Genomic DNA, 14,524 nt, shown 5'->3' on the forward strand with positions numbered 1-14,524 from the left:
TATTAAAATATCCAACATTCTGCTAAAACTAAAATTTGTTTCTACCAAATCTGTTTACTTTTATGTGTCATCGAATGATGACGTTAATTCAGCTTGAACAGTCTTGAATAATGCTCTGAGCTTCTTTTATATATCACTCTGTCAGAAAATGACTTTCGTGGATTTCTGGATGGACTATTTGAAGTTCATTATAAATATTTTACTTGAGTGTGGCACAAATACGGATGAAAACAAACATTTAAGTTGATAAAGGAAAATATTCACTGGGGAATTTAAACTCTTAAACTCCCAAACACCAAAACACAGGCACAAATAATCTGAAATTCGGTACTACATTCCCGTCAAGCAGGTCGCAGCCAATTATACGTCACGATTCATTGCATACCGGCTCAGCGTGATGGCGCAAACCAATGGCGCAGTATAAATGAGAATTTCCGGCCAGGCGCCATTTCGTGTTTCCCGTCAGGAGAAGCAGTGCGTCAGGGAGAAGGAGAGACGGAGGAGCACGGCAAGAACAACAATTCATAAATTAAATCGGTGAGTGATGGAGGCGCTGCCTTCAGAGATTATATAATAATCATTGCTCTGAACAAAAACAAACAAAAAAGTCCATTGTAGTGTGCTCTAGTATTTGTTTTGCGACAATACGAAACGGCAATGGTTGTGCTTGTAGGGACTGTGGCCGCCATCTTTGTTCTCCGGTGCATGCGGCTTCGTTGTTACAAAGCTTATCGTCTTCGGTCCACGGTTGTATATAAAATGACGAAGAACGTCTTCTTAACCGCCAAAATACTTACAAAACGCTCACTGTGATTACTTGTTACCGAAACGCGGGTTTTAGGAAAGTAGGTTAATCGTAGCGGTGCGCATTTGCACGCAGCATTCGCCATTTTAATAACGAACAAAGGCGCCTGTACGAGGTAAAGGGGTGTGTTACTTCTTATGGGGATATTATTTTTAAGGTAAGTTTTTTTTTCCTCAGTTTACTGATTTGAATTTCATCTTAGCCGTGTGTAGGCCTATTTGCGAATAATTTAGCTAAGTTTGATTTAAATTACTCACGGCTAGGGCATTCGATTAAGTTCTTTATTTCCAGGTGTTGATGCATTTTGTAACTCGAATAAAATTTCCGAGAGCATGTTTTTTTCTTTGTGGGGAGGGTGGACACCACGAAAAGCGCCGTGGTTTTGAATACTGAATCTGTGCAGGGTAGATCAGCCAGCCAGCAAATCGCGCGCTGAACCATCTGCAATGGGATTATTAATGGTAATTTAGAGGTGACCAACAGAATCTGCTGGATTGGGACTCTTGAGACCTGAACGGGGATCCCTGTATTGGGGTAACTGATTCAAAGCGCGGGGAGAGGTTTTCCTCCCCGAGCAGGTAACCCGAACCCTTTGTGGCTGACGTCACTCCGCCAAAGTGGAGTGGGGAGGCTGTCCTCCATGCTCGGGTGGTTTTAGCTCCGATGGGTGTTACTCCTAGTCCAGAGGTAGCCATGTGCTGCGCTCATTTTCATAGCCAACTGAAAATACTCACTGCTTAAATATATCCCTGTGATTTCAGTAGTCAAGAATCTAGGGTGCAATGAAGGTAGAAGGCACTGTCCCTCCAGGATCAGGGGTGAATATCTGGCTTAATGTGTTGTCTGCCCACCTCCCCTGCACAGAGAAAAAGCCGTGGGCTCGGCTTTCGTGGAGAGTTTTGCATTTTCATATTAGGCTATTTCAAGTGTTATTAGGTGTTTTATCACTTGCTCTGTTGTAAGCATAATGTAATGTGGATCTTCAATGATTTGATGTTTGGCAAATGTGTAATGACTTGAAAATTAAAACTAGACAATTCTTCTTTCAGTGTTTAGAAAATTGGGGCCTGTTGAAATGGGAGGTAAATACAAGGCTTTATTTATACATTGCATGCTACAGCTAAGATTATAGTACCATGTGCCCCTGTCCCCTCCCATCCCACAGCAGATTAAACGTTTTGCTTTAAAAAAAATGAAAACCCTGCATCCACATTACTGGCCTGAAAGTGCTTGAAGTAGCTTTTTTCGGTCTGTTCACCTTTGGGGGGGGATGAAAAGCAGCTGCTTCAGGGGTTCTCTGGCTGGGGAACCTGGTGGTGTTCTTAGGTGTTAAGTGGGACATTTGCATGTTAAGTGTTCCAATGCTTCTTTTAATACTTCTTTCAATTTCTCTCTCCTGCCCCCCCCCCCTCCCCACCCCCCAACAAATTGATCATTTCAAATTAAAGACATTAAATCCCGTTTCATTTGTCAGATTAGTGCTGTTCTGTGCTTTGCAATATTTTTACACCGCCGAGTGTCTTTTCGGGGTTTTCAGCAGTGCCCTTTGTTCTGTTTTCCAGATCCCACCATGCACAGAGACTGTCCTCTTGACTGCAAGGTATACGTTGGTAACCTTGGCAACAATGGCAACAAGACAGAGCTAGAGCGAGCTTTTGGCTACTATGGGCCACTGCGTAGCGTGTGGGTGGCCCGGAATCCCCCCGGCTTTGCCTTTGTGGAGTTCGAGGACCCGCGGGATGCTGCGGACGCCGTGCGAGAGCTCGACGGAAGGTATCGGACTCGGCTCATTCTCCAGAGGGGTTGTCTGACCTGGCTGTACTTCTTAACAGCTCTTCCTTTCCTGTGGACAAGATTTTCAGTTATGCGTGTATGGCATGCATAACTAATTTTTGTGGTCACCTGAGGAGTTTTCAGTGCTTTGTAGCTGTGTGATTTTCCTGAGTTTATGTAGGCGTCAGTAAGCTGTGGAGTGCCATTTGATCAGGTGGCTGAGTTAGGGTACAGCACTTTTTCTGGGGTTCCTGGGTATCTGCTTCAGTGTTACCCCAGCAGTGTGGTTGTGTGGGTGCACTTTATGTAAAGCATTCTGTTGCTATTAAGGTGGGAGGTTTTGGGTGTCTTTGCCCCCTCAGACCACAAGTGTCAGCAGGGGGCTAGGAGTTCCTGTTGTCCATGGTAGCCATGTGTTGTGTGGCTTAATTCGGTGTCTTGGCATTTTGTCCACAGGACGCTTTGTGGATGCCGGGTGCGAGTTGAGTTGTCCAATGGGGAGAAGCGAACACGAAACAGAGGACCGCCGCCTTCCTGGAGCCGGCGCCCAAGGGATGACTATCGCCGACGCAGTCCGCCACCTAGACGCAGGTATTGGCCCCATCCGTCAGCGAGCTAGTCTAGTTACGTGTTGACTAGAGGGAAACAATTTAGGTCCTTAAAATGTTAATCCTTTGCAGTTTTGGAAAGAGTAATTCTTACTAAACTGACTTTGATGCAAAATTACTTAACCTTTTTCTCTCCCAAGATTATAGTTCCTTCAATGCTATGTCCTGTAGCATCTTGTTGCATAGTCTTAAATTGTCAGTTTGGTCAGTGTCCTTTATAGGCTTGAGTGTTTCAGATGGGGAAATGCTTTAGAAGTAGGATAAACATGTCTTGTCTCCTTTAATTTGCTGACAGGAGGGGCATGCAAGTGCTGTTTTTAATATGCAATTTCATCCTCATTGTCATTGTTAGTCGCTTAACAGTGAGACTAGATCATTAGGAAGGTCAGTTTTGAGACTTAAGGTGGGGATCTGGGGAGGGATTAGTGGTGGTCAATTTATAATGAGTTTAGAATTCAGTGTAGTAAAATAGGACTGGGCATTTCTTATTAAACAAAATTAATTGTTAAACATTTTATATTGTAAACATGACCCAAACTGATTTTTGTGAATGGTAAAATCTCTACAGGATTTCTCATACTTTTTACTTGGTTTAGCTTTCTTTTATATTAACCCCAAATTTCTACCTTGTTTTCCTAAGTTCAAGCACTTAGGAATGTTTTTTGAAACCTGCTGCATATCTGCTTGCTGATTATAAATAACTTGTTAAATGTAGGTGTGATCAGAAACCTTTGTCCATGTTGGCCTTTTGCACTCCTCTTGTAATTTCAAGAAAGCCCAGTTCTATTCTTGTTGGCCTTTGCAGTAACGTTTAAAGGGGAAAGTTTGAGAATGCTAGATTGGTTGTAATGATAGCTTTTGTTTTTCATTTTTGAAGGTTGCTTTTTTATTTACCATCTATATTAATAAAAATGAACCCCGTTGCAGAGTCACCATCATGCCTCTTCTCACCACCCTCTGAGTCAGTCAACTAGCCCTCTTTCAGCGTCATGTGACCACTGACCAGCGTGCCCCAATCAGCTTGGCTGGTGTCGTATCACATGACCCAGGCATGGCCAGTCGTCAGGTTGCACCGCCCATTGGTTCCTGAGCATGCTGTGTTCTCTCAGCCTCCTCTCCAACCTTAACCCAATCGGCAGCGGCCTACCTCACATTCCCGACCAATCAGCTGTTTACTTTTCCAAATGTCTACACAACAACCTACAGCAGCAGCCCTCGGCTAACCAATAAAAGCAGGAAAAATCCACAGCCAGCCCCCATCCGCCAACCAACTAAACACCTCGCAACATCTGGCAAATCCTTTTCTGCAAATTCTACCTTCCTGGCCGCCAGTGTGGCATCCCTCGCCATTTCTAGCTTGTTGAAAACCAAAAGACTAGTAAGTTTTTCCTGCTTAATACAGTTTACTGCTGGTTACAGTTTAAAAGAGTAAGCTGCTTCATGACAAGATTGACTTGTTGAACTTGTTTTTAATCAAAGGTTGGCATTAGTTCAGTTTTGAGTAGTTTTAAAGGTGGATAATTGTCCATTTTCATCCAGGGCTGAGCAGCTTAATTTGACTTATAGGAGGCACATGTTGATGTCTTGAATTTATCAGTGTGCTGAGATTTTGCTCTGTTTTAATAATGGACATTTGTCACCCTTTAAAGTGTAAAGATGGTAAATGTAAAATTAACCGAGGTAAGAAATTAATCAGATCACTTTTTTTCCTTGTATACCTTGTGGACAAGAATTGCTTTAAAGTACAGTTTGAGCTGGGTATGTGCACAAGATGTTTCTTTCCGTAAGTTAAGGCTGTAGTTTCCTGCTGTCCTCCGTTCTTTTTGTTCCACTAAAGTTTAGTATTTGCAGGATTTTGATTAGTGGATTTTCATTGGACTTTTTTTCAGTAAAGCAACAAAGCACCTTTTAGACTTTCCTGGTTGAAAGCTGTGTAGTTTGTGGGGAATTAAAGGTGCTCTTGTTAGTACTGAAGTATCTCTTACTGTATGAGAAGGACTGCCAAATTTCATAGGACAGAAGCTGGAGTGCCGCAATGAATTGCACTTGCACATAGGTCTGAATCTTCAATGCCAAAATGTCGAGATTCTGAAATAGGTTTGAAGTTATGCTTTTCTTAAAAGAGAAATGCAGGGCCCTGTGGTGGCCAGTGTGCCTTCTTGTTTGCTATAAACCCGCCTGTCCTTGCTTCACTTCAGTGCCAGAGAGGCCCTGTAGTGGCTGTGGCTGAGCCCTGGCCTTGTCCGCCAGGCAGAGCGTTAGGTGGTAGGGTGTAGAGGGAGCTGGGGTCGGTCTGCAGTGTGGAAGGCTTGGTGCAGTGGACTACAGCTGCAGGGAGCCTCTGTGTGATGCTGTTCTTCTAACTTCTAGATCTCCACGCAGGAGGAGTTTCAGTCGGAGCCGTAGCAGGTGAGAAACATTATATATAAATCTTTTTGACCTCTCCCACCAAACCACCTGATCAATTTCCAGTAGTTTGTCTGTTTAGGAAGAAAACATTGGCAATCAGATGTGCCCCTTTGTCTTGCATTGTTTGAAACAAGTGGTAGCTTGAGTCCTGAAAGGTTGTCTACTACTAGCTTGGTTTTCCTAGACTGTGCAGCACACCTGTCACTTTTTCCTTCCACAGATCTCTCTCTAGAGACAGGAGGAGGGAAAGATCTCTGTCTCGGGACAGGAACCACAAACCCTCACGCTCCTTCTCCAGATCGCGCAGGTAGGTGATGATTATCCTCCTGCAGGGCTAGGGGAGTGCCAGCCTGTGCTTCTGCTCACTTGGCAACTTTTCTTTCGTAGAAAGGTGTCCTCAAATAGAAACTAGGTCAGAATCTAGAGTACAAGTGAAATTGAATCTGTCACACTCATTTTAGCTTGGTCCATTACTTGCATTCAAGGCATAAGGAATTCAGGAATTTTTTTAAGTGTTCAGTGTGGAGTCATTTTGGCTAGTTGTAGGTCCTGTACATCTTTACAAGAACCAGGACTGCCTTCCAGTATCTTGGACCAGGGGTATTTAGCAAGAATGATGTTCAGGGGATCTCCAGAGAAAAGGGCAACTTTCCCAAATAGCTCTGGTAAAGTCCTGAGGGGGATTAACCCACAAGGACTTTTAAGCACCGCTATGAGCCGCCGTACATATGGCCAAGCTCTTTTGGAAAGATGTTATGCTTACCTTCATTTTTACAATTCTGGTATAAAATGTGTACTTTGTCACTCCTATCAAAACTTGCTTTCCAAAATCTGCAAGACTAGTAACACTACTAACTAAAATTAACTACTTTCCCTGTCAGAGGTGAAGATGTAATTAGTTGCTACTTAGATACTGGTCTTTCAATAAACGCCTAAGGTTTTTCTTGAAAAATTCTTGGTGAATTTCCCAAGATTAGCATTGACATCAATCATGGATGTAAAGATTATAACACATCTAGTTTTTAGAAGGCGCGTGTTTCATCTTTCTTGTACAACTGGAAATGATTCATTTTTCTCTTTTCTCTCCAGCCGTTCTAGGTCTACCGAAAGGAAGTAACGGAAGAGCAGTGGAATTTTTAAACACCGTGGTCATCCCTTATTTACCATAAACTAGATGTGCTTTTTTTAAAGATTTGTTTTAGCTGTTTAGTTTGCTTTTTTTGGTGACATGCAAGGTAAAAGCTACTATAGTGTCTGTAAGTGGGAGCTGTTTTGAGATCTGTGCTGTACAGAGGAAATACCAGTGATAGCAATTTTTGTGAGATGTTCAGTCTCCTAGTACCATTCCATTCACCTTGCATAGAAATTAAAATGTTTTCCTAAAGTGGTTGTGTGCGCATCAATTTAAAAATTGGGTGGGTGGGATTTGGAAGGCGTGTAGCAGGCAGTAAGGCAGGCGTGACCTCTGAGTGGGGGGGCGGGGTGGGGGGGTTGATGGGGCAGGGGGGTACGTTTCTAAAAACAGCATCGTAGTACTGTTCTTGATTTATTGGGACAAGATTAATCGGGTTTAGATTTCTCATCTCTTGTGGAGAAAATGAGCAATTTTGAAGGGATGCGAGAAGCTTTCCTTCTTAAATAGTGGAGGTGTAGAGGGGGAGGTTGTAGCCAACAACCCGAAGGTTTCCTGCAGTCTTTCCTGTCCTCAGTTTTCCGAAGTATGCGTTGGCGTAGCCGTCGTTAAGGAGCCACTGGAGGAAGAACAGTTCTGGTTCTGCTCTTTTGGTCTGTCCTCCTGTGTCACTTCACTGTTCACCTGAAAGGTGATGTTGCTGTTCAGTGTGCAAAGGAGGAGTAGAATCCTTTTGTGGATTAATGAAGAAATAAACTTTGTAACGGTCTGATCCTTTGTTTTTGTTTCTGCTATTTGTACTGTTTGTAATTACCTTTGAATTAAAAATTTGGCTACAGAATTGTTGTCCGGGTTCTGGAGTACATGGTTACAGTTTTTCGTGATCTTGTAACCTTAAGGTTTAATGTCAGAGCAAGACTTTTAAATGTTCCAGCTTTTAATGGATTTGGTGTGGCAGTGTCTTATATGGAAACTAATTTTTATCTTCAGTACTGGAAAGTCTAAAGTAGTGCTGCAAATGTGACTTCTGCAGTAATACACCATTTAGGCATTTTTAAAAAGACCTTAAGATGAATGTTATCACATAAGGGTAGTCCTTACTATTTCAGGTGGGTAGCTGCATCAGTATGCGTAGGCCGTGTGACACCTGAAGAAGGCTCCATGGCTGAAACGTGTTTTCTTCTCTTTTCAGCATGGAATAAATCTATTGTTCCTTTACGTCCTCTTAGTATTGTTTAGAATTTTTCTCCACAAGAGGGCACTGTTCGATAATAGGTGCCTGAAATTAAGTCCATCTTGCTGATAAATTTACATAACATTTTTAAAATGGCGGCATGTTTGGTTTCATGTGAAACTTGTTGTAAGGTGAAGTCCCCATCCTTGGAATGGGGATATATGTAATGGGCTCTATTGTGGTGTGGAGACCACAGCAATAAGGTTACTTCCATTTGTAAAAGTGAAGTGATTGAACCATTTTCAAAAGATTTTCAGTTCAGTTTTTACATATCCTTGTTCGATATTGGAGTTTCCCAAGAAAAATCCATTTGAATTCTCGCTCTTCAGTGGTGTCGAGGAATGTTGGTAACATCCTAATGTGGGTGTGGAGTATGCTCTGCATTTATTAACTTGCATTGTCAGTTCAGTGCTACATTCTTTGGGTGAATGCTAACTGAATTTAGAGCTGAAACTTTTGCATATTTTTAATGTGCATGGCTTTGGTCTTCATCTAACCTATTAATCCTTAAGGCAGATGGTTGCTATTAGCTGTAAGTGCAAGCTACAGGTCAGGGTTTATTCTTCATACCAGCAACAGTCATGAAACAGCTGTTATTCATGTCACCCACTATAGGAATTTGTGAACTCAAATTAGAGCTGCTGTAGTTCTGATATGTTACAGAAGAGCTGTATAGCTGAGACTGTAATTGATGCAAATCCCATGGAGCCCCCTTCATCCTGTCAGACCCCTCAGGCTCCATGCCCTTCTTTCTTCAGTACAGCACCTGAGTGCCCTGGAGAGTGGGAGCTGGAGTGAGTCCCAACCTTATCTGTGCAATGCATCAAAATCTTTTGCAATGTGAAGCACTATGCCTAGCACCCAGTCTTTCGAGTTTTGAATGAAATACATTAATTTCTGACAAACGCATGCTTTAGTAAGAGGGTTGTCTACTGTAGTGTTCATTGTGTAGATGTCACAGAGCACACTTACCTCCTGAGGAGATGTTCACCACACTGGATTTCCTCATCATGGCAGGTTTGCATGGGTCAAAGCTTGTTTTTCAGGACTGGGGAGCTGGTGCCATGTGGGCCCTAGCAGTTCGTCTGTCAACTCAAGGAGTGGCAGACTTCCTGTGGTGTCCGTTATCCAATCGTCTTAATTACTCAAATCAGGATTACTCCAATCCTGGCCTCTTTAGCCACTAAGCTCTGACACTTTCTATGGTCTTTCTGGGAAAACAAAGTTGTGGAGGCAGTAAACCTATGAAATCGGGGATATTCATATTTTTTAGAGATGTATAATCTGCAATTGTCAGATTACACAGATATGTGCTGAATTAACTATTGAGTCAGTGGACTAACCTAATACTGCCCTGGCATTCCGCATAATTCTGCCAGGACATCATCCAGAGGTTTATGATGTGCTAGCAAAACATACAAACTCTGCACATAAGGTTCCCCCTTTTGGACGTGAGATCTGTAAGACAGCAGTGCTTACTTCCACATTCCCATACCTCCTCTGCATCATTTGAAGCTGCTTTTTTTTATTTGTAGGATACGTACTGTTATTTGTTACAGGTAATAATGCATAATTTCCTGGCGGGTAACTCGGCATCCGATCAGGATGCTCTAGTAATAACGCAGGCCAGTAGCCTGGGGCTGAGAGAACAGGCTCAAGATGATTTCATTCCTGCCATTCACTCTGCCTTTGGGGCTGTGGTTGAGGAGAGGGGGCTGTCAGTGCCTAGTAAGACAGACGGATGAATCATTTTCTCCCCAGACAAGACGGGGTGGTTACAGAGTTCTTGCTAACTGCAGGTGCTCTGGGCTTCACGGTTATTGCTGATGGCCGCTGTCCTACAGAAAAGCGGACAGCTCTTGCAGCTGACAGACAGGTACCCAGGACCCTGGGTCTATCCTTCTGCAGGCATGTTCACTACGATTTTTTCTTCGTCTCCCAGCACTGTGGCCCCAAGGCGGGTGTCTCCTGGGAAGAGCAGGGTGATGCAGTGGGGTTCCAGGGGAGGTCAGGGAAGAGCTAAGCTCCCTCAAAGTCTTGTCAAAGCCTCCCAGGACTGGTTATCTGAAACCTGACATTGTCCCTTAACATCCCTTCCACCCACCCTTCCTCCATGACTGTATTCAAATTTTGGCAAACATGTCCACATGGAAGCAAAGTGGGTGAATGGCCTATATGGCAAAACCATGGCAAAACACAAATGCTTTGTAAATCTGTTGCAGTAAACTCGAGGGAGAAGTCCTTAACACTTCCTGTTTTGAAGTCCACTTGTGGTCTAGGTCCTGTTTTCAGTGCTGAAATAGAAGGACAGTCCCTGGTCTGTCCTTCTCAATAGACTACCTTTTCAGTACCTTTCAGGAATCTTAATACCTGAAACTCCCCTCTTGCCTCACCCCTACCACGTCTTCTGTTTACCTACGACACTCTGAGTCATGGGCTGGGAGGGCAGTGACTCAGCCTGTCCCGTCTTCGGGACTGGCCAGGCGGTGTTCATCCCTCTCTGGTGCCTCACTGTCTGGAGCCCTCCTCAGACTCCGGGTTCATTTTTAATCCCACAGCACTTGATAGTATGAGGTAATGACTGCACTATCATTCACTCATTCACAGGAACTGATCAAGAGCAAAGACTCTCGGCCCTACTGGCTTGAGACATTACAGGTTTCTTATAAATCGGGAGCTCTTCAATTTTATGTAAAAGCAGTAAGTTCAACCCCCTTCCTGGGGTTCAACTGTTGATGACTTAAAGGCAAAACACAATACATCGTTACTATCATGTGGGCAAAATCACCTCTACTACAGCCCGGGTTCAAATGGAGCTCTGCTTCGTCTTTGCACACATTTCATGCTCACGCCAACTGCCATTTAACTTGAAACCTGGCACTTAAAAACATAAAAGATCTGCATTTCTTTCACAGTACAAACCAAAGCTCGGATTGCAAAAACGCTGCGGCCCATTGTGTTTGAAAATCTGAAAATGACAAACCAGCAGTGACTGGCTGGCTACTGTGTTTCTTATAGGCGTCTTGCTCCAACCTAATCGGAGGTCCCTGTGTTTAATTTCTAAAATCTGTTCTGTACCCTCTACCTATTTAGTAGTTGGTACTCTTTCCTCTTCTCAGACTGCTTGGCCATTAAAGATTTCTGGTAGGAAAGTAGAGGTGTTTACCCCAGTGTCCTGCCTAAATTCCACTCTGGTCTTGAACAGCCAACCTCAAGTTCCTCCTTAATTCAATCTTAATTCTTCACCCCTCATCGACCATGCAGTGGGGCTGCTATGTGTCAGCTGGTTAAGTGAATGGGTCCCCTTCTTCACAGAAGCCTTCTGTGGTCTTATGGGATGAAATTGTTGTATGCATTCATTATTATAAGCAGAAGCTGTAGCAGTCGTGGTATTGATAGGCGTGGGCAGGAAGTTTGAATTTATTTTGAAGCTCACAAACGTACATGTATCATAGGTAACTTCCTCCACTTCCTTCACTGTCCTGGGAACTACTTCAGGTGCTGGAATGATGCTGGGATTTCAGGATTAAGGAAGAAAAAGGACACTCTGCAATTAGAGAGGAAGAATAAAGCGGCTCTTTTACTTTTCTTGCCAAGGCTTCCCGGCTCACACAATGGGGAAACTACTGCAGCTCCACCTCTCCTGCCTCTCTCCAGACAGTTTCTATAGAACATGCATCTGCTCCCAGTAAGGTCATCAGCCAAACACTTCCATAACACGACAGGGAACACTGCGCGCGCTGTTTGATCGGCATCACCAAAGTCTTTTTCCGACCCCTCAACATTCCTTCCATTCCTGCGGACCTAGGCTGCCTGTCTGGGGGAGTTATGTAAGGGGGGGAAGGGGCCAGTGGGGGTGCCTGCTAGCCCAGCAGCCCCCTGCCCAGCTCTTCCCAAGCAGGAACTGCCCTCAGCGTTCCTGGTCCGGGCTGTGAGCCGCGCCACTGCAACCACATTTGTTTTTAAAAAAGCATGTCCATGTCATTCTGTGTGTGAACACAGACGTGGTACAGCACAGCATAACACATTATAAACCACGCAGTGCCTTTAGAGATCTGGTTTTGATGCGCCTTAGAAAGTCAACAAACGAATGCCTATTTGAAGGCAAAAATTGTTCAATAAATTGATCAGGGCTTTAGGAAATAACATCAGTGTGTGAGTGGAGGACTGGTAACTGAGAGAGCGATTTCAGTTCAGACTACTAGGGATTTTATTATTGATGATCTGAAATTGCTCATTGCCCGTCCAGTGCTTTTCGACAGGGTGACGGGGTAGCAGTGGCTGTGGGAGTGATCGGAGTGAAGTAACAATGTCCCTGGTGGCAGTGAAGCTCGCCAGTACCTGCCCCAGCGTAGAGTACCTCTCCTGTCCACAGACTCCCCAGGGCCGAGCAGGGGAGGTGTTGGGCGAAGGGGATGTTTTCTGAGGGTCTGGACAACCCGGAGCCTGTCCTGGGACCTCTATCCCAAAGGACACAAGGTGGGAGGATGTCAGGAAAAGGAATCTTGAAACGAACAAAAAAGGGACTGTTCTTTACTTTCTCAAAGGGAGTGTTTAGAAATTAATGCAAAATGCAGTACAAAATATTACCGAACTTTGCTTAGTTTTTAAAACACTTGTTGGGGGACAATAACCTTTTTTTTTAAAAAAACAAAAAGATAACAGGAAGGCCTTGTTCAGTGTGCTCAGAGTGTCTTCAATTTGCTCATGTGTTATTCACCCAGTTCAAGTCTGCGTGAGATGCTGACATCTCTGATCTGTGCCTCTCACGTCCTGCGCTGGTTCACCCAGTATCCACATGCTGCTGGAACACTCACTGGGGTGGGGAGGGAGCGAGTCAAACCTGCGCGCGCTTTTCCACAGTTACTTAAGGATTATTACATCACAGCTCCATGAGTCAGGTCTCTATGGCAACCAGACCTATAGAAGGGAACACAGAGTGCAGAGCTGGCCCTTGTTATGTAACCATGTTGTTCCTTCTCCACTGTAGGCGCTTTCTGGCAGCTGGACAAGACTGACTGGCTTTCTCTCCTCCTCCTATACACTGCTGCTGCACACATTTTTCACGAAGAGTGAAGAAAATACACAAAGACGCAAATACCCTCCTTCGTGTGGTTGGAAGGGACTGTTCGTTCATATAGCAATCAGTATTATTATTTTTTTTATTGTGTTAAAACACTCATTTCAGCAAGTTCTGAAAGGTTTCATCAAACACTGTTTCAGCTGCCCTCTTCAACTTAGTTGTAAAATCTGGACTGTACTGAGCAAAACTGCTACTGGACTAGAGCACCGTAACGTTTCACCTGATCTGGTGTAACACTTCGCCTTATCTGAAAGTATAATGAAACACCTGTTACACAACCACAGCTGATAAGAAACAGTGTAGCAGCCGAGCTAGATGAAAATTTTGTCATGTGTCTTTTTTAGAGTTGATTAACCTTTGATCGTTCATCTCTGAGCTGGCTTTCCATTGCGCAGGCAATATCAGTTCATGGGACAGGGGCTTAGAGTCAGGGGATCCAGTGGTGAAGGTACAGATAGGGTTACCAGAGGTTTCGCTCACTATGTGTCACCCTGAACATCACCACACCAGAAAGGTTACAAGAGGCGAGCAGTCCAATTAGCTTGTTTGGTTGCTTGGACCTAACCCATCCAAGGATCTCACCTGGCTGTTTCTCGAAAGAAGCCAGGGTATCGGCTTGGCCACCAAAACAGGCAGCTTGTTCCACACTCCCACAACCCTTTGTGTAAGATAGTGCCTTCTGTCCTGATTGGAGGATCTCACCTGGATGTTTCTCGAAAGAAGCCAGGGTATCAGCTTGGCCACCAAGAACAGACAGCCTGTTTCACACTCCCACACATCTTCCAGTCTCAGTCTCACAGCTAAAACTCCCACCTTGGTGTGAAACAAAATCACTGGTCCTGGTGTCAGTGGTCAGTGCCTCAGTTCACGCCTTCTTGTTAAATCTACAGCTTATTACTCACAACAACAGTCCCTATAACCTCCCCGTCACACTACTGCTACAGGAGGCAAACAACAGCAGTACAGGCTTTGAACATTTTGTGCCCTGCGAGAGAACAGAGCTACAGGATATACATTCAGAACTTTTAACTTTCCCAGCCATGTATGTCATTAAAGTCAGCCCCTCCAAAGGAAAACTGAAACAATCAGCTTTCATTGAGAACAAACTGTACTCGTCATTCAGGGAGTCTCTGCTGGTTTTCCTGAAGAACGAGATGGGAGTGGGTGCTGGGAACGGAGCCAGGCCTGAGTCAGGAGGGGAGGGGGTGCTGGGACAGCCAGGCTGCCCGGTGCAGCTGACATAAACAAACTGCGCTCTGTCAGCACGTGGCCCGGGCGGAGCCTAATCAAATCTCCTGCCTGCAGACGGGGGTGCTCGATGTGACGGAGCGGCCTGCTGACCTATCAGAGCCCCGTCGGCGGAGAGGCGCCACTATTTCTATCTCGGTCCTAGTAAGGCTGTTGCAATTGCTGTTCGAATTGTACAGTTAAGTAACAATGCTTAGCGCGCTGAAGTATTTAAGACGCCTAACTGTAACTA

At 44.5% G+C, this 14,524-nt stretch overlaps 1 protein-coding gene across 2 annotated transcripts; it reads left to right on the forward strand.

Moving 5' to 3' along the window:
* Positions 1–426: 426 nt before the first annotated feature.
* On the forward strand, positions 427–7,565 carry LOC148831074 (serine/arginine-rich splicing factor 3-like). 2 transcript variants are annotated; one of them, XM_088920454.1, is made up of 7 exons: positions 427–537; positions 1,855–1,887; positions 2,368–2,578; positions 3,035–3,169; positions 5,557–5,595; positions 5,816–5,902; positions 6,685–7,565. In XM_088920454.1, exons 2-7 carry the CDS (start codon positions 1,881–1,883, stop codon positions 6,710–6,712), a joined length of 507 nt encoding a protein of 168 aa, XP_088776580.1. In that variant the 5' UTR covers positions 427–537; positions 1,855–1,880; the 3' UTR covers positions 6,713–7,565. The 2 variants fall into 2 exon arrangements, with proteins under 2 accessions (XP_088776580.1, XP_088776581.1); XM_088920455.1 differs by lacking the exon at positions 1,855–1,887 and having other exon boundaries at positions 448–537.
* The last annotated feature ends 6,959 nt before the right edge of the window (positions 7,566–14,524 follow it).

The sequence above is a fragment of the Atractosteus spatula genome, chromosome 7 (assembly GCF_055471065.1).
Source record: "Atractosteus spatula isolate fAtrSpa1 chromosome 7, fAtrSpa1.hap1, whole genome shotgun sequence".
Taxonomy (NCBI): domain Eukaryota; kingdom Metazoa; phylum Chordata; class Actinopteri; order Semionotiformes; family Lepisosteidae; genus Atractosteus; species Atractosteus spatula.

Coding starts and splice junctions, on each gene's coding strand:
- LOC148831074 (XM_088920454.1), top strand. Junction 3,170..5,556: donor AGTCCGCCACCTAGACGCAG/GTATTGGCCCCA, acceptor TCTAACTTCTAG/ATCTCCACGCAGGAGGAGTT. Junction 5,903..6,684: donor TCCTTCTCCAGATCGCGCAG/GTAGGTGATGAT, acceptor TTTTCTCTCCAG/CCGTTCTAGGTCTACCGAAA.